This window comes from Perissodus microlepis, chromosome 1, assembly GCF_051167445.1.
Source record: "Perissodus microlepis isolate ML-2025 ecotype Zambia chromosome 1, ASM5116744v1, whole genome shotgun sequence".
Classification (NCBI taxonomy): Eukaryota; Metazoa; Chordata; class Actinopteri; order Cichliformes; family Cichlidae; genus Perissodus; species Perissodus microlepis.
In genome coordinates, this window is record NC_140461.1 from 21,865,895 (window position 1) to 21,886,553 (window position 20,659).

At 39.4% G+C, this 20,659-nt stretch overlaps 1 protein-coding gene across 3 annotated transcripts in view; it reads left to right on the forward strand.

Annotated features, from left to right (window-relative positions):
* The window catches only part of entrep2 (endosomal transmembrane epsin interactor 2), a 107,991-nt gene extending 88,009 nt beyond the window's left edge, over positions 1-19,982 (forward strand). For 2 of the 3 annotated variants that reach the window (XM_084935330.1, XM_084935348.1), the window contains exons 4-12: positions 47-211; positions 8,499-8,606; positions 10,254-10,414; positions 15,523-15,658; positions 16,703-16,781; positions 16,868-17,650; positions 17,841-17,912; positions 18,266-18,588; positions 19,159-19,982. In XM_084935330.1, the coding sequence (XP_084791456.1) occupies positions 47-211; positions 8,499-8,606; positions 10,254-10,414; positions 15,523-15,658; positions 16,703-16,781; positions 16,868-17,650; positions 17,841-17,912; positions 18,266-18,588; positions 19,159-19,362 (2,031 nt within the window). In that variant the 3' untranslated portion in view covers positions 19,363-19,982. The remainder of the gene's footprint in view (positions 1-46; positions 212-8,498; positions 8,607-10,253; positions 10,415-15,522; positions 15,659-16,702; positions 16,782-16,867; positions 17,651-17,840; positions 17,913-18,265; positions 18,589-19,158) is intronic. The other variant, XM_084935338.1, reaches the window with a different exon arrangement.
* The last annotated feature ends 677 nt before the right edge of the window (positions 19,983-20,659 follow it).

Sequence of the window (20,659 nt, forward strand, 5' to 3'; positions counted from 1 at the left end):
GTGTGTGTGCCTGTGTGTTTCCGTGTATGTGGCATGCATGCATGAGTGCGGATGTGTGTTCTCTCCTTCACCCCCCCAGCTCAAGTTTGACAGCGATGGAGTGTGTGTATGCTGCGAGCTACAGAAGCAAAGTTCGAGCTGCAACAGCCTGGGAGAGACGCTGAAGCTAAATCCACTGAGGGACTGCAATACGATACGTATACGTCTCAAGGTGTGTCTGTTTGTACATTGTGACTGGTATATTTTTTTAACATAAAAACATTCTGTATGACTGAACTACACTTTACATTTGTCTGGCATTTGTTTGGCAAAAACCGTCATGGCCAGCTTTAACGACTCAGTGATGTCACATTTTTAGAGACATTTGGGAGGCCAGACTGAGACACAAATCCAAACAGCTGCCTTTTTTAAAATGCTCATCATTTATTCATTTACTTGCCTTCTTGTGTTTTTGCAATCCAGAGCTGGAAATTGAGGTCTGATTGAACTGTGTCAGGGAAAACTCAGTTTGGATCCATAAACCACCTCCTGGTGCTTGTTTGTCACCTGCAAATGTTGTTTTTCATGATCTTTCCTCTCTATTTTTAGTCATGCTCCGTCATGGCTCATGTGACGTCAGTATCATTCAGTGGAGAGCAACACTTTGATCCAGACTGAGAAACTGTTGGATGAAATTTTGGTAACGTTTTATAATATGGTCTGCATCTATGAGTGTTTTCCCAATTAAATTAAATGAAATTTCAATGTACTTAATTTGAAATTACAATGTAATTACACGGTAAGGACAAAAGCCAGACTTGGCTCCATCAGTATAAAGTCACATAGGCCTGCAAATTGTTATGGTATTTATTTTTTCTCTGAGCTGGAAAGGGAGAGTAGTCCTTATATAATTAATATTGGTAAAAGAAAGGGACATTTGAATAATAGAACATCGCCATGCACATCAGGATAATGAAAATGTAAAACTTAAACTTACTTGCACTATAATATATGTCAGTTTTCTTGTAAAATAACCAGAAGGTATGCGCCGCTCGAAATTACTTACACAATACTTAAAATTACTTACAGAATAATTTGTGTCTGCTTTCTGCTAAAATACCTGACAATACATACAAATTACAGTACTTAAATGTACTTACAATATAATTGTTTCGTTGTTTCCTTTATTTTTGTTTTATTCTTCCTTTAACTTCATTCTAGTGAACCTACCTTTAAGTATTTGTAGATAACTAGAATTAACATACCCTGATATTCTTTTAATTACAGGGGAGTGAGACCCTTAGATGCAGGTCATGCATATAAACTGTTACCAAAGTTTTGTACAGATATTAATAGTTCCAAGATTGGGAATGTTGCAGTTTTCAGTGAAACATCTCAACAACTTTGGTTAAATTGCTGAGCTTAATATTTTTAGGATGAATCTTCTTTTGTGTCTTTGAACGATGTTTTTGTTTGTGATCAAACAAACCTACAGATATGGTTCCATAGTTAGAATTGTAGCTGGTCAACATGTTGGTTTTAGAGCTACATCTTCTGAGAGTCACCAGACTAACCTCATGTTTCAGATTTCTTTTCTTACTGTAGCATTTGCCGTCAGGGAACAATACAAAACAATGCTGGGTTTCTTTCTCAGATTAATTGAGCAGAAAGCAGCAAAAGCATTTGTCTTTCCCCAATAGGCAGACCTCTTAGTATGCAGCATGTATCTACTCTGGGCTGGCTCTAGTTTGCAAGAGTATGACCTCGGTAGATTATCTTGACTCACAGCATAAGAGGGAATGATATATAATCTGTCCTACTGCGCCGTTATTGCATAACGACAATCATATCCATTCATTTTATATCCTTGATTGATTATAAAACATTGATAACCAAATAAAAGACTTCTCAGGATGAAGCATGCTTATGAAAAGAGGAAAGATCAACTACATTTGTCACTGTAATCATAACTCTTTGGAAGAGATGGAGAATTGGTGCTATAAACCTTTATTAAGTGCCAAAGAAGTCAGATGTATTGAGTTATGTCTGTGAGGAAGCTGTCACACACAGGTCCCCCAAGTCTCCGGCTATTTCAGATGGCTGTTAGATGAGTGCTGACTCTAATGAACTCATATAGTGCCTCGATCACTAAACGACACAGAGTCCTGAATTATAAAAGCAGGTGGACTGAGTAAAATTGGTTTCTCATTCGCTTATTAGTTGTTGTTACTCAGCAGTAGCGCTTTTCTTTAAAAAAAACAAGAAAATTAAACCAGCCACCGTTGCTGCTAATGTCTGTCATTCGCTTTGTGCTGGCACATTAATTTCCACCCCATTTTTCTTTTCATTACTCTGCCCGGGGCTATAAATCATCAGTGAGGGGGAGTACTGAGGTAATTTGCGATTTCCTGTAAAGGGGCGGATGTGTAACCTTATTCACTAACCTGATTGACCTGGGGCAAGGTATCTTTCAGAGGTTAAATATCTGCTGAGCAGCCATGCTACACCCTTTACGTGTTGGCGGCGTTATTAATTTTCTTTGCCGGGCAGGATTTATGGTGGCATCGTGAATGCTGTAGTCACAAGGGAAATCAAAGAAATGCATCTTCTCACATCTGTGTGGCAGATGCACTACCAAATTCGAAGTCACACAAAGCCATCGTAAATATTTCTTGATTCTTGCGCTGAGAAAAATCACTCAGTGCTGCAGTGCATGCAGTGGTTAGACACAGGTTTGTTTCCCTGTGCAGCTGTGTGCTACTGTAATCTCAGCTTTGTCTCAGGGTAGAGTCTTTACTATCAAAGCTGCACAGCAGGATACGTAGATGATCAACAGAGAACATCTGACAGTCAGCCAGCTCACAAAGAGTGTATCTATTACATGATGGTACTGAGTTGCACCTCTGCGCTCCCTGCAGGGGTACACAGTGGATTAATCTTTTTTTTAAAAACAATGATGCTTTTAACTAAGTGTTGCCAGCAATGTTTTGTGTGTGTGTTGCATTCAGCAGTGTTATCAAAAAATCAACAGAGTGATTTTGTATTTATTGTATTTGCTGCTTATTTTTCTGTCTGCCTTGGCACCTTCCACATGTAAAACTCAGAAGGATAACATCTGCCAACAGCAAGGCAAGGCCATATTCCCAGACATATTCTCTATTTGTATTCTTGGTAAATAATGGTTTTAGACTCACAGTGAAAGACTTGTCTTGCTGGTATCTTTTGTTACCCTCTATGCAAGGTTCTTTAGAGCACAAAGAACAGACCTCTTTGCTTTGCTTTGCCTGTATGGACAGCATAATAAAATATCTATAAAGTGCACCATCTTCCTGGTGTTTGGAGTTAGGAATAGGTACTGTATTCCCTTTCATACTGATGCCAAATCTGAGTTCGTGTACCATCAGTATGCCCTTGAATGATAGGGGGATGAGTTTTAAACTTGTGAGTGTGTGTCACCTTCATACAGGTTTTCAGGCAGGAATCCATAAAAATGATTTTCTTCTTTTAGGTGTTCATGCTTCCAAACCCCTTACATATTTTTGCAGTAACTCACACAATGGTAAAAACCAAAGTTTATGAGTTCCTTATTGACTTATATGAGGCATATATTGTGATTTAAATATCACTGCAAACTTTCAGAAAACCCAATACAATGTGCAGTCGTAGTTGGATCCAAATAGGTTTTGGGCAAATTGTTTTTCTGTCACACAAAGACTGAATAGCACTGCAGGGTTTCCCAGTTTTTGCTGTTCTGCCTTTTTCATTCACATTTTTATGAGTGCAAACCCGCTTTTTTGTATTCACCTTGCACCATCATCTAAAATTGCAGTTAATGGCTTCTCTGCAAACTCCACTTCAGAGCCTTATCGGCTGCCACATCAATCATTGACTTTCTAATTCAATTGGCATTCGCTGCAAAAGGGTTTCTAATCCAACCTGACTACCTGCTTCTCACTGAAAATACTCATGAACCTACACGTGTATTCTGCTGAAGTGAGCCCTGACGACAAGCTGCTCGCCAGCTTTCGACATATTGTTTTTGCTCGGAACTCATCCAGTAATGGGAAGGCATCATTGCCCTAGTGAACTACAACAACCGTTTTCTGATCCATCCATCAGTTTTAAAAGAGAGGGTCTGAAGTCCTGCATGAAGGTCATGAAATCTGGATAAAAAAGTGTCAGCAAGGAGTCAGGCTATGTCTTTAGACTAGCTACACTGATGCAATAACAATGTTTATCTCAGGAGTCCCAGTTAAGAACCACTGATCCAGGGAAAAAAAAAGAAACTGGGAGCAATGACAAAGGTTACATCTTCGGGTCATGAATAAAACGCTTCTTTTCTAAATATTTAACACTTTATGGGGCCAGAACATCGGCTGCTTTCAGTCACTGGAGTTTAAACTGCTGTAGCTCTTCCTAAAGGAGGTCCAGGATTTTCTTTCAGATCCCATGAAGAGCTTTTGTAGCCTGCCAAAAAGAGGTCAGAAAGACTTTTTAACAGAAACTCAGAGCCGGTTGAATAAAAGCCAGGTGCACCTTTGAAACGGATGTATTTTGGTCAGCCACAGGGAGCAGCTAATTGAGGTGTATGTTTAGTTTGTGTCTGGACAAGATCTTCACGGTTCGAGGGATAACAATTGAGGATCAGTGATGTGAAAAACCAATTAAGCCCTCTGCCACAGAAAGGTTGTGGCCAGATTAGGCAGTAGGACTGTATTTGTTCTATTATTACAATTATAATAATAATTATTGCAAGAGATTGAATGTGCACAGGGGAAAAAATGTTCTGATATCCTAGCTGAGCCTAGCTGTAGGGGCTTCAGAAATAAAGGACATCAGTCTTCTGATGTGCAATTTTTTATCTGATCCTCCCCCAAATATTTTTAGACATATTGCCTAGATAGAAAAAACAATGCAATTCAGTGTGTGAAATATTTGCCTTCACTTATCATTTCAGTAAGAGAAAATCCAAAAATCTACCCAGTAGAAGGGTTAGCACTATTGTGAAGTGTAAATGGGATAAAATATGCAAAAACAGTGGTATGTGAGCCATATTGTACTCATAGAGCAATAATAGTCTTCTTTCACCAGTTCTGTTCTAATGGTCGGCTTGTGGTGATTATTCATGCTTAAAATGTCAGACAGGCTTGTGCTCCATCCAGACTTCCCTCCAACACAAAACATGTTTCAAAACTGTTATTTTCCAAGGGAAACATGTATTAGCTGCATTTTATAGTTGGCACTGCACAACCTAATTTTGGTTCCAACTGGCATCATTTCTGCTTTAAACTTCCAGCTCACACAGGCTTGATCTTTGGCAACTAGATGCTGGCTATTGAGTGTGTTTGAAAAACAGTGGCAGGGCTGGTAATTCTGAACACTGAAGATGCTAAAATGATTTATTTTATGACACAAACTTTAAAAGGAATAGGCAAGTGACTATTGGTCTGTTTGAGTTGTCATCTTTTGTCATGCCACATAGGTTGTTGAGCTGGGGTTGTGAGTTGTTTGGATGTTTTGAGTTTTCTGTAAGTTCTTGATTTGCTTCTTTGGAACATAGATGTAGTGTATGTTCTAGCTTTATATCTAGTTCTTTCAGTATAATATTTCTGTTGTTTCCTTTGCAATATTTAGTTATCATCTGTTGTGATCCCCTTCTGTCTCCCTAGTCATGCTCCCATGTGCACGTGCTCTCTCTCTATTCCCTGTACTGATGCCCTGTCAGTGTTAACACATTTTTATTCACAAAGCAGTAACAAACTGTATAGCTGTTAAACTCGCCACACTTCCTCCAAACCTCCTTCAGTGTGGATGTTCTTATCATTATGATCAAGGTTGTGGTTGTTTTTTCCTAATATATGATCTACTGCATCAAATGTCCATCATACGAAGCAATCCAATCATCAATCTACAACATCAATGTTTTCCAAAGGAAGTTGCTGTCTTGCTTGTATTGGTGATCATCAGGCACATTTTACTGATGTACCATTGATAACAGGCCACTGAAGTGCATGTGCTAATCTATTCCAATATCAAGTCTCAGTGTGCATTTCATTTTGAAAACTTTCAACAGGTTTCACAAGTGATTTAAAGCTATTTCTGCGGTTCTGTTTTCACTGCATTCACTGAAATTTCACATGCACTTGGGGCAGCTGTGCTTCAGGTGTTAGAGCGAGTTGTTCTTTATCACAGGCTTCTAAACTTCAATGTACAGGCACATGGCAGTGTGGGTGTGTTTATATGTGTTTTGTAGAAGCTTTAAATGTACTTGGAAAAATGCAGATAGAGTCTATTTTAAATAACTTGGTATCGAGTTGCAATAAGGACAAATAGCTTAAATCTTCATATTTTTGTAGTTTTAAGGTTCATTATTATTATTATTATTATTATTATTATTGTTTCTAGCAGTGAGGAATTCAAGCCGCGCAAAATTGTATCGTCCCATTGACAGATTTGTATTTATTTATTTACTTTTTAAAGTCTAAGATCAATTTGATTGTATAAAAGATTATTTGGCTTATATCCATTAGGACATTTTTTTTTTTGCATTGCATGACTTGATAAACCTCAGCAGGTGAGGCGGCCGTCCTCTCTGTGGGCCTAACACCAGTTGAGGTTTCTAATGTCACTGATAATTATGCACCTCGTGAATCCAGTGAATAATCTGTGAGACAGGCTGGAAAACCACTTTGTATGGTAACTGGGGAGCTTCCTGTGTCCACAGAAAGTCCACAGTGAGTTTTAGCTCCCATCTCATCTCTTCTTGTCTTTAAGGAGTTCATATATTTTAATTGAACACATTTGTTGAATGCACCTGTTAGTTGTGTCTGTGCACCTGTCCACAGGGGTTGACTTGGAAAACACAACTCCAGTTGTTTTTCTCTGTGAATAAAGTTGAAATGTGAAGATTAAAGCTGCTGTTTCACGTCAAACAACTGCCACGGCTGCTGTTCCCTGCATAAAATTCCTTATGTAGATGAATTGGTGAAGTCGTACTTAAGAATCGGTTTTAGCAACAAGGAAATTATTTCTCTTTTAGCACACAACATGGTGAGAAGTGTAAAGATGTTAAAGAGATGGTGCAAAAAGAGACAAACAAACAAACTTGGAAGAGTTGGTTGGATTTATGCAAAATGATGTAGCTGGCAATGGACAGATACAAGGATACTGAAGGTTACATCCTCTTGCAGTGAACAGGAGGCATGTCGTATCACAAGCAGAAAATGAAAGCTGATCAAGTTGTTTCACTAACTCATCTACGCAAGGTATTTTGTACACGGTGGCTGTTTAAAACTTTAATCACCACTTTTAGATTTTTTTCTCAAAATTTTGACTTTATCCTAAAAATAATGAACAATCATAATAATAATAATGAACAAAAAAAGCCCTTCAATTCTTTTTATTTAACTTAATCTGCCCCTAATACTACCACACATCCACCCGTCTCTGCTTCCCCTTCCTCCTTTCCCTTTAACTCTCTTTTTTTTCATAATAGTAATCCCGGGAAGTGAATCCGTCTATCAGATTAACCCTTTGGACTTTTCTTTAAAGGATTCTATTCAAGCACATGAGTGGACAGATCATGCTTCAGACTTCTTTTGTTCACATATGAAAAAGTGTGTTTAGTTTATCTTATTTTGAATGAACATTACAAAGTGCTGTCGTCCTTTGTCCTTTCAGTGCATTGTGTGTGCCAGACAGTTGCTATTCTCTGAGCTAATTCTTAAACAGATGTTGTTCCCATGCCTTCTGGAAATTAATTCATGCAGCACCTGTATTACAGCTTTATTTGTTAAGACATACCAAAAGCTGATATTACTGGAAAAACTGAGCCACTTAAATATGGGAAATATGATCGTAATAGCCAATACGGATGATTTTTTTCCACATTTATCTAAAAGAATAGCACAAACAGCAGCATAATGGGACTGCAGTCATATGAACTATTTTCTCTGATTCAAGATGCTGGTCTAGTATTTCACCAGCATGCACTTTATTTTGCTGACAGATTCAATACTGGTTTGTACCCTTGCTGTTCACTGCATTGGCAGAGTGAGTGTGTGTGTGTGTGTGTGTGCGTGTATCTACTGTAAGTTCATGCTTTACCCTGGATTTTAATGATCTTTAGAGTGTGTTTGCAACAATCCACAAAAATGCACAGGCGTTTTGTTTCTCTCTAAAGGTACTTAACCTTTTAAAAGTATTTCAAATGCATTAACACTCTAGTTTATTAGTGTTTGTATAGTTGTCTTACAGAACCAGGCTTCTCTTACTGCAGTGCCACCCTGCTATGTGCCTAAACTTATCCTATCATGGCTTCTTTACCTTTAGACCTCCTTTTGTTCTTATATTCCCAACCTTTACTGTTCATAATACCAGCTATCTTTCTTTCCCATTTCCTCCTCCTCACTTTCCCTCCTACATGACTCTAATTCCTCTTATTTGTCACTCATATCCTTTTTGCTCTTATGTTTCTTGTTACTCTAACATCCTCCTCTTCTGCTCTCTCTTTCCTTTAGGAGCTGCTTTTCAGTGTATGTGCCCTTAACGTCATCTCCACCATTGTGTGTGCTCTAGCCACTGCAATGTGCTGTATGCAGATGGTCTCGACTGATGTGCTGCAGATGGTGAGTGTGATCGAAGTGCAGACGGCAACGGTAGCTGAATTAACTCTCTCTTCAGTGACCACCCTGCAGTTAAAAACATGCATTTTTTTCATGCTTTCATCAGGGCATGCGGCACATTGCCGCAGATTTGATCTGTTTTAGGATGGTAGGGACTGTTTTAATCAGAACTAACATGGTCAAGATCATCTGATTTGCACACCAAAAGCAGTTATTTCATTCCTTTAAACACATCAACTTTTTTTACATAGTGCTAAATCAGTACAGGAGGCACCTCAAAGGTGATTTATGGTGTAAGGTAAAGACCCTACCGAAAGATTAAAGGAGTCTCAACATTAAAACTGGTGCTTTCACCTGTATGTGACATTTTACCGTGAACTTTGCAAGGTTTGAAGAAATTAGAAGTGTTATTGCAAAAAAATATGATCATAAAAATTGACTTTATGCAAACATGATATTATTTTACTTTGTTTTTTTAATCTATTTTATAAAATGTAACAAATAGCAAGACAAAGACAAAAAATGTATTGATGAGTACCAATTAGCTCTCATATTTATCCTGATTAAACAAGGGAAATTAATAACAAAGGACATGAATACATTTATTATAGGCTGTTTGAATTATACAGCATTTAAGAATGTAAATGGAGGAGGAAAATCATTCACAGTTTGAATTAATGCCTTAAATCAGAGCACACCCTGCTTCAGTGCTCAGCATAATATGTCTGATGAGCAGACATAGATCTTCCTCAGACTTCTTTGTATGGAGAAGTGTAGATATAAATGCATTTTGGTGCTAATGCCTTTTGTTGCTACAGTCTGATAACAAATCAATCATGAATCAGTCAGGAGAATTTTAACCTTATTGTTGGTTCAGCTGAATATAATACATCATACATGCCGTGCAGGAGTTAGATAACTATATGACAGTAGGAAATTATACTGTTTGATAAGAGCAAACACTAAAGCAGGAAAACCTCTGTAAATTAAAGCGGCTGCTGAACATCATGACTTCTAAGTATTGATTCACAGAGAAGCAAAGGACAAAAAAAGCACTGTCTTATCTCCACCAGTCGAGTTTCCAAGAATGGCCTCGTTTCCCATTAGCTACAAAGGGTGTCAACCTTTTGTTTAGCTCAGTAAATTTAGCCGAGTCAATAGCAGCGGCGGCAGCCTGGAGATTAGAAAAGCAGGTTGACTGTGACTGGAAAGTTGTCCCACTTAGAAAAGGCTGAGTAAAGAGCCTTTGAAAAGAAGCTGGCCCCATGCACGGCACTTGCATCAGTTAGACCGTGTTCAGAGATCTGAATACATGTAAGTGACATACTGTTCAAGGATGGTTGTTCACAGTGGTCATAGATGGCTTCTTTGACCATCTGTCTTCTCTGTCCAAAATGTGACCATTGGAATCTATTCACATTTTGGACATAGATCAATAGTCCTCTTAAGCGACAGCTCCTAGTAGGACTTAAATACCTGGGACTCTCCTCCATTTGGTCTTAGAACTGAAGAAGCTTCTCAGATGAGAGCTGAAACCTCTTCAAGAAACTTAAAGAAGTCCAGTTGCTTTTCTTTCCAAGCTTACTCTGACTGAGAACCTACAAAGACAACTTGATAATGCCTCTTTGTTTAAAATGTTGCTGCTTTCAGTTTATGCCACACAGAGCTCGAGCCCTGAACGCTGACTGTATGACCCCCCACGGAACAATCCTCCACCAAACACTGGACTTTGATGAGTTTATTCCTCCCATTCCCCCACCGCCATACTACCCCCCAGAGTACACCTGTACCCCCTCAATGGATGGACAGAGGTGAGAAGCAAAGCAGTTTTGATCATCATCCCATTTTAAACTATAGATACTTTCAAAGTTCACATATTAAAAATGCAGTCTACAGTATTCACAACAGCTTACGTTTTCTTTGTAATTCATAATAAATACTATGTTATTAACCAAAAACTCAATAGTACTTAATCTGGGTTCATTTTTCTACGACACTTGACACTTAACGATCTAAAGTCACCACTTTACATCTTTGTGCAACTGTCAAAGAGTTACATAAAAATTGCAGTGTAATCCAAAAAAGCATAACTCGTTACATTAAGTGGAACACAAACTACAAGTTAATGGCACTCATTTTAGGCTACAGACAAATGAGGAATATAGCTGTAAATATTATTTATTTTGAAGCATTGGGCATCCTCCCAGAGGGCAGCAATTCAAATTGGGTATCAAGTAGCTGTATGTTCTCTTTAAAAAGACATTAGGGATTATTTCTGAGGTTTTATTTATATTATATAATCTATTCAATGAAAAGAATTGCTTACGGTCATTATTTTGCAGTCTAGTCCTTATGCCTGACCATTTGCAGAGGAATATTTTGTTTGTTTAGCCATTTAAAACTGACATATGAATCATTCAAGCATAAAAAGGCACCTAACTCAAGGGATGAACCAGTGTTGTGTCTGCACAAAACAGACAACTTAGCAAAGAACCAATTTTAATTTGTATCTGTAGGCATTTTATGCTAGCAGTCTGTTGCAAAAACACAGAATTTGTTCCCAATTCTTTCGATAGGAAACCTAGTATAACACAGTTTGACAGCAATCAAATACTAGTTTTGCACAAATGGCTTCACAGAGAGCTATTAGAGAGAAACTTTATTAATCTATTAGCTAAAAATCAGCATATCTCAGCATGGTGTGGAGTGTATCCTTAAAAAAAACTTTCTATAGCAGATGAACAGCATCTGAAAGTCATGTCCATAAGAAATGTCAAGAAGCCATTCTTAAGGAAGGGAAACGAGGAACAATCACTGAGCTGTACCAAATTACACAAAAAGTGGATTGAATACAGCAGGTCATAAGTAGCGATGACTTCAAATGTATAATTTTTGGTTAAAATAAACATCAGTATTTATGGAGGAGGGCAGGAGAGAGATGCAGCAGTGAGTGTCTACAGCTATCTGTAAAACACAGCCAGTTGTATTGAGCAGTGTGTTGATGGAATTATGAACACAGCCCAGATCTCAACATTGTTGAAGTGTGGAATCTTCTTATGATCAAATGAAACAAAAGGCAGCCAACATCCAAAAAAGAGCTTTGAATGTCCTTCAAGAAGCCTGGAGAACTACGCATGAACACAACCACAAGAGATTACTAGAAACCTTACTTAAGATAGTTCAGGCTGAGTTAAAGAACAAAGATGGCCATACCAAAAATTGACTTTGAAGCTCAGTGGAATTCCACAAACTTTGTCTTTGCTTCATACACCATATTTTATTTATGTTTGCACATTTTAATAAGCCACGGCACTTATTTCCCATTTTCCTATAAAAATAAAAAGAAATTAGATGTGGCTCGACATACATTTCTTCTAGCTTTCAGTTTTTCAAAGTAGCACCAACATTCAAGAGTCATTATCTTAAATATTTTTTTAAAATCCTACACAGACTGTGCAGATCTGACTGTGAATCTAAGCGACACTGCACACCCATACATCATGGGAATTACAAGTTCATTGTAGTATAAATGCACACTTGAAACTAGAGAATAAGACCATAAACTCATCAGAAAAGTGTTCAGTGAGGCTGTAGATCAAGCGAGCTGAGGCAAATTTTTCCTGTACTCCTCTATAAAATCAAATGTTTTACAATCAAAGGATTTCCCCCTGCTGGTAAATAAAAAGAAAAACAGATTTGAGGCATTTCGACGTTGACTTTACATTTCAGGAAGGACCAGCTTTTATATACAGACTATGGGATTGTTCTGTATACTCTTGTGCCCCTTCATAAGCACCTATAATAACAAGTTTCACTTATTATTATAGGTGTGAGGTTTTCGGATGTGGAAAGGACACACATCAAAGCGATGCTGCTTAGTTTAGTAGGCGCTAAAAGCATAATAACTAATGCATTTTCTTACTGGTATCTGTTTCTAGGTTAAAGACCATTTTCACATTAATATTTAACCTCTACTTCTGTAAATCTCACCAGGATTTCCTATGAGAAAGTAAATATACAGGTGCACGAAGCAGTGTTTGCATGGAAAAGGCAAACCCATCATATTAAGCAGCAACGGCGACATCTCTTCACACGTGTTATTATCAACCACATTGAGCTCAGAGCATTTCTCTCCATTACGAAGCTGTGACCGCGGTACTCAGCTGCAATGGAAGATCATTTGACCCCCTCCCTCACCACCATCTCCATTTTCTAAGCCTTTGCAGAGAGAGCGGTGCTGTTGTGTCCATTTGGCAGGAAGCCTCATCTGTTTGTCAGTTATCCCATAAATATATACAAGGCAACGGAAGCATTTATAGCATCCATGCTCAGGGCCAGGGATGTGTCATGACATCATTATGCATTGAATGACTGGTGGAAACACTCAGGTTGTATTTCATGCTCTGCCAGTTTAGAGGAGAATGGGGTTGTAATTAAAAGATATGACAGCACGCATGGCTGCTCATTCTTAATTGGTACCATATGAAACATAGTGCTGCACGCCGAATAATACAGCGCTGATATATATTGTTAGGACTGGAGTGTAGGAGACAAGAGGATCGCTTTCATCCATTCTTTCTTAAGGCTTTTATAGACAATACCATATGTTTGACTTGGATATTCACGCTGGCGGTGACAGTTTCTTAAACACAACACTGTGCGACTGTCTCAGAGCACTCTCTCTTTGTATTCCAAGTATCCGAGAATAGTTTTGTTGTTTATTTAATCATTCCTCGGCACATGTTTTCTGGTTGTCCTCCATTCGTTTGTCCATTTCAAGATCTCATGAACACCTTCAGAGAATTTCAGTTACATTTTGCTGGTCAAAGCTCATTGCCATTTCTTCTTCTTCCTCTTTCGACCGCTCCCTTTAGGGGTTGCCACACTAGATCATCGGCCACCATTTCGCCCTGTTCCTACCATCCTCTGTCACGCCAACGGTCTGCATGTCCTCTTTCGCTACATCCACTGCGATCCCCAAAAAACACATTTTCTCAAGTATTCATACTCTAATTGTGACAACATTTCACAGGAGTTTCCATTAGAATAAAAGTTTTAAATGATGAGCTGTTATATATCCAAAAGGTCAGAGGTCATAGTCTCTGTGACATCCTCTATAAACTCTTTTCTGCCCAGAGCAGTGGGATATTTTGTGGACATATTTCACAGCTGGTCAGTGTTCACATGCATACAGGTCCTTCTCAAAAAATGAGCATATTGTGATAAAGTGCATTATTTTCTGTAATGTACTGAAAAACATTAGACTTTCATACATTACACACAACTGAAGTAGTTCAAGCCTTTTATTGTTTGAATATTGATGATTTTGGCATACAGCTCATGAAAACCCAAAATTCCTATCTCAAAAACTTAGCATATTTCATCCGACCAATAAAAGAAAAGTGTTTTTAATACAAAAAACAGCCAACCTTCAAATAATTATGTTCAGTTATGCACTCAATACTTGGTCGGGAATCCTTTTGCAGAAATGACTGCTTCAATGCGGCGTGGCATGGAGGCAATCAGCCTGTGGCACTGCTGAGGTGTTATGGAGGCCCAGGATGCTTCGATAGCGGCCTTAAGCTCATCCAGAGTGTTGGGTCTTGCGTCTCTCAACTTTCTCTTCACAATATCCCACAGATTCTCTATGGGGTTCAGGTCAGGAGAGTTGGCAGGCCAATTGAGCACAGTAATACCATGGTCAGTAAAACATTTACCAGTGGTTTTGGCACTGTGAGCAGGTGCCAGGTCGTGCTGAAAAATGAAATCTTCATCTCCATAAAGCTTTTCAGCAGATGGAAGCATGAAGTGCTCCAAAATCTCCTGATAGCTAGCTGCATTGACCCTGCCCTTGATAAAACACAGTGGACCAACACCAGCAGCTGACATGGCACCCCAGACCATCACTGACTGTGGGTACTTGACACTGGACTTCAGGCATTTTGGCATTTCCCTCTCCCCAGTCTTCCTCCAGACTCTGGCACCTTGATTTCCGAATGACATGCAAAAGTTGTTTTCATCCGAAAAAAGTACTTTGGACCACTGAGCAACAGTCCAGCGCTGCTTCTCTGTAGCCCAGGTCAGGCGCTTCTGCTGCTGTTTCTGGTTCAAAAGTGGCTTGACCTGGGGAATGCGGCACCTGTAGCCCATTTCATGCACACGCCTGTACACGGTGGCTCTGGATGTTTCTACTCCAGACTCAGTCCACTGCTTCCGCAGGTCCCCCAAGGTCTGGAATCGGTCCTTCTCCACAATCTTCCTCAGGGTCCGGTCACCTCTTCTAGTTGTGCAGCGTTTTCTGCCGCACTTTTTCCTTCCCACAGACTTCCCACTGAGGTGCCTTGATACAGCACTCTGGGAACAGCCTATTCGTTCAGGAATTTCTTTCTGTGTCTGACCCTCTTGCTTGAGGGTGTCAATGATGGCCTTCTGGACAGCAGTCAGGTCGGCAGTCTTACCCATGATTGCGGTTTTGAGTAATGAACCAGGCTGGGAGTTTTTAAAAGCCTCAGGAATCTTTTGCAGGTGTTTAGAGTTAATTCGTTGATTCAGATGATTAGGTTAATAGCTCGTTTAGAGAACCTTTTCATGATATGCTAATTTTTTGAGATAGGAATTTTGGGTTTTCATGAGCTGTATGCCAAAATCATCAATATTAAAACAATGAAAGGCTTGAACTACTTCAGTTGTGTGTAATGAATCTGAAATATATGAAAGTCTAATGTTTATCAGTACATTACAGAAAATAATGAACTTTATCACAATATGCTAATTTTTTGAGAAGGACCTGTATATTACCATAAGACAAAGGTTTTAACTGCAGCTTGATCAGTCAGTGGACAATTATATTTATTTGGCATTCTTTGTATTTTATTATTTGTGTTGTTTGATTGACTCTTTGCTTTTCTGTCCCTTACAGAGGCTTGCATCTGGACTTTCCCCATTCTCCCTTCAGTGCCATATATGGGGTTCCTATCAACAGCCCAGGCACCCTGTACCCAACTGACCTGCCCCCTCCATATGAGTCTGTGGTGGGTCAAACACCTGCCAGCCAGGTGAGGAAAAACAACACCACATAGGTGCATTTTTATCTGAGGTTCACCAGATTCTAATTATTAATGAATTTTCAGTTTCGTGTTTTCTTTTAGTTGTGCATTCAGTAATGTGAAATGACTTCTTTGTAAAATGTAGTATTTTAGGAAGAGTCAAAGTGACAGGTGTAAACTTTTATGCAATCGCTCTCAAAGCCAAGTGGGTTTCAAGGTCAGTGGGAAGATCTTTAGATTAGATGTGTGTTTTTAAGGGTTACAGGCCTTAATAAAATGGTTAGGATTTAATTATGTGTCTACTGTTTTCCACTTCTAATTAATATTTGTTAGAAACATTTGAATGTCATGTCACGTGCAAAATTTACAAGCCCAAAATCACAACAAATATAAGCTCAGTATCATCCAGCTGCCTCGACTGTCTGGGTGAAGTGATCAGAGCTTCTTTTTTTTTCTTTGCTGCGTCTCATTGTTCAGCGCTAAAAATAACTTGCTAATGTACGAGTAAATCCTTCTGTTATCTTCTCAACATCGTTTAATCACCCCTCACTATTCTCTGTGCCATTACAGAGATTAAATCTGCAGTTCTCTTCATACCTATTTTTTTTTTGGTCTTTCAAAGAGGAATCAAAAGAAAGGTCTGCTCGCCTGAAATAGATAAGCTGTTAAAAAGTGACTACAGCCATGCAGCAAATGATTTGATGTGTGAGAAATCATCAGAATCTGATGGTTTCAGCATTGAGATGCCATGAGATCAAAAAAGTTATGTGAACCTATAAGTATCATATAATGTACCTCAAAAAGGTCATTAGTGCTTCTAATTAAAGTTCCTATTCAGCTCAACATTATACTGTAATTTTCTGCACTGGTACCCCTGCTCTTTATAGTGACAAATTACTGGTAAGTGTGTTGTGGTCTTGCAGAGCCCTCTACAGACCAACCAGTGGTACTGAAGGTTAGGCGCCACGCAGCTGTTGTGCGATATAGCACACGTCAAATATCCATATTTATTGAGGAGTCCTGTTATGTTTACTAATAATTTCGTCTTCTCAGGTTACCATCAGCATAGAGCAACAGGCCACTGAGTCCAGTCTGTGTGAGAGAAATACTACCGCAGGTCTCAGCACTCAGGGTAAAGACAGTTTGAATATTCACAGTGCTATTTGTTCCTAGATATCTTTTTCCACTGGTGATCATGCTAATGATGCATTTTTGCAGCCTCAGTGGACAGTGCCTCTCTCATGGTGTCAGAGGTGGCTGACCAGGACCAGACTTGCTCCTCAGAGGACTTGTGCTCCCTGGAGGTCCAGGGCTCTGACTCCTCTCCCTATGGCACGCTCCACACTGCCCCCACTGATGGAAGCTGCACCAGCCTGGAACTTTGTACACGTGATGCCTCACGTTGCCGCCGTGGCTTGACTAACACTGATGCTCGCCCTAGTGATACTGGATACAGTGAGTCCTCACACACGCAGGAGTCGCTGGAGCGCTCACCTGACTGGTCCTCGGAAAACTTTAGCAATCTGGACCAAGAGGACTCAGCAGAGAACACACATCTATGTGAGGAACTCAAGGCTTCAATGCACATATGCGACGAGCTGGCCTCAGCCAAGCATTTACCAGAGGAGCCACCTAAACCCACACCACACACCCTTATCAAAGCAAGAATGACAAGCCGGAAGCTCACACTACCGGTTACTATCCCCCCGCCACCTCAGCCTTGCTCCCCCACCTCTGTGGCTTCCTCTGGTGGAACTTCAGCTTTCAGCCCTTTGGCTGCTTCCCCTTCCCCTTCACCTCCTGCCAGGCCACGCGGCCCAAGGCTGTGTTTCAGTGTTTGGTCACCTTCCTCTGCATCACAACCCCCCTCTACCTCAGCCCAAAGTGGACACTCACCTTCAGAGAAGCCTCGGGTGCTCCGAGCGGCCAGGAGGTACCGCAAACTGGCACGCATTGTCCGTTCCACCAGTGACCCTATCTCGTGCTCCACTATGACAGGAAGTAAGTGCAGCAAATATGTTACCGTTTTACACTGTAAATGGCCTGTACACTGCAGCTTAATTAGTCCATCTAAGAATCATCATCAATCTTTCACTTCCAGATTCTCCAACATCATTATTTGCTGCATTTTTCTGGGTTTTACATTTAAAATACATTATTTTTTCAGCTTGTTTTTGTCCCCTGTCTACAGGAGAAAATTCTGGGTGCACCCCTGGAACTGATCCTGCTACTGAAGAGTTAGCTCATGCATCACCAGATCAGGGTAAGAGCGTATAAATGATGAATTCATGTGATAGTTAGGGAAACATCAGAAATTTGCACAGCTGCTGCTATACAGCACTCTCTATTTTGTGAATCAATGTAACCTGGTTGGCTTACTATAATAAATTAAAATGCATTGTCAGAAAGAAGAAAATAGAGTTGTGTGTAAAGATGATTGCAGCTCATTTAAAACTGGCTTTGGCATTCTCTCAAATGCAATGCAGTCTTGTAAAAGCCATGTTTCTCAAGAAACTACAAGTGGCATTAGCTCTAATTTTAAGAACTGTGTGTGATTTAATGCGGGGTTTTTTCGGTTGTTTTTGTTTTATTTTTGCTGCTTTTTCCCCTCCTTAGAGCCAAGGGACAATTCAACAGAGGTAGTTGGAGGTAAACCCACACATATGTCTGCCAGGAAGCAGCAGAAAGAGGGCAAGAAAGTTGACATCCACCTTAAACCCAGATCGCTCCACACACACTCCTCCAACGAACGCCCACACTCCCTGGCTGACCTTAAGATGTACAAAGACACCAAAATACTAGTGGCTAAGTTCCTGGAGCACTCGAGCTGCAGTCTACCTCCTGAAGTCCAGCAAGTTGTCAACAACATCAAGTGTGTCATTAAATCGGATGAGAAACACATGGAGGAGGCCATCTTTAGTGCAAATGTCATAGATCAGGTAACCTGAATATATTATGGATAAAAGCCTTTGATAGTTCAGTGCATTTTAGAAATCTGTATACCTTCTGGCTTTGGTCGTTAGTGGTGAAAAAAAATCATTAAACTGGACCAGCTTAGCAGTGTTTTACAGGCTTTTTACACCAAAACCAAACATACAGGGATGAAAATCAGGAAGACATTTTGGATTGGCTCAATCAGCATTTTTCTATTTTGAACACAATATTATTATTATTATTGTTATTATTATTATTGTGGTGAAAACATTTCAAATATTTCAAAAATAATAATAATAATAAAGAGCATGTGCATTAAATTTGGAAAAGAAATTCCTATTAATCAATTTTATTTTCAGTACTGCTATTTCAAAGGGTTTATCAGTTTGAATCATGTGTTAAAAATAGTAATTTGTTATTGGATAAGTACCTCTGCACAATCTGTAACTTAGAAACATCTGGAGACTTCGAAAAGATACATAACTGAATTTCATCTGTATTGAAGAGATATGAAATGTCTCAAAATGCCTCTGTTATGTGTCTGTCACTGACTCTTGGTGGTTTTGTGCTCAAAGGTGATGACCCAGCGCATCATAGGCAGTCCCAGAAAGCGTGGGCATGAGGATCTTCATCTCCAGAGCTGCGGCGCTTTGAGTTCATCACCGTCCCCTTCCATGCGCCGTCCAAAACATCTCCCACAAACATCCACTGCCTGCACCAATCCACTGCGTTCCCCCTCCTCTGAACAAAGCCTTGAGTGCAGAGAAACTATTCTCTGACCACTCTCCTAACAAGGACTTGGGTCTAAACTCTGAGGGCATTCCAGGATGCTGGTGTTGCAGACATGCTGCCCTGGGAATCTGATGTCTGTGAAGCGCTTAAGAACTCTTTGGGTGTCGTGAGATCGTTTCTTGAACAATGTGACTGCAGCACAAAGCTACTGAAATGCCTTCATACTGTATTCCCTAGTGCCCTGTGAGACTGTGCCAAGTCATCAGCAGAAATGGTAGCAAACTCAGAATGAGCCTACCAGTGTCTGTAGTGGCTTATTTCTCATCAGAAAAACAAAAGAATGTTTCTCCCTCAGGGGATCTTTTCTACTCAGTTTCATCTCTTAAAAAAGACACAAATACGCAGCTGGTAAGTTTGGATCAGTGACTGAAAGACAAAGGAGATTGTGTAATCAGTATTCCTCTTGTCCTCATAAGAAACAGAGAAAATACATGTTTGTATTAAACTGTGAACTGAATTGACAGGACATTGTTTGCAGACTTTGTGGATTTGTTACTGATAGGGTGGTGACTATTTTGTGGTTCAAGAACATCACAGATGTGGATTATTTAACTTACCTCATTGTGTTACAATTCTTATCTGTGTTACAATAAAATATGCGTTTGTATTTTGTTGTTTGTGGGGTTTTTTTTTCTGTCTTACTAGATTATTTATATTTGTCTGCAGGTATTCACATGTTGGCTTTGAAAAGGAGTGGCTAAAGTAATGAAAACACCAGGTAATGCAATTACCTGGCATGAATTCCAGTTTGGTGAAGCTGTTCCAGTTAGTGTTGTTTCATAACCAGTAATTCATTTTCCTTGAATGACTATTATTTGTTTTGTTTTTTTAACACCTGGAAAAATAACCAAAAGTACTTCTTCCAGCAACTAGACCAAAGTTAGACAGTTTTTGTGACTGATATATACCAACTTTCTCATTACTGAGCTGTAATTTGGCAACATTGAAGTCACACAGTCAATTTTGTATTTACTTGGTGAATAATTAGCATGGTACACCTGGACTTTTGAGTTGTTGAGTAATAGAAATGTAGAAATTTCAATAATTTTCATCAGTTTATGGAGATTACATTTTTATTTACTTTTATTGCGCAAAAAGGAAATATCGCACCGTCTTCTGTGTACTAAAGCCAGATCAATCACTCTTCAAGACCGCCCTGCTTCCGGTCATAACGTATCGTCCCTGTTTAGTGTTTTAAGGCAGGTTTAATCGCTTTTGTCATGTAGACAATGGTTTAACAGATAATGTAAAACACAAATATATAAAGTATAAACTAAAGTCTAT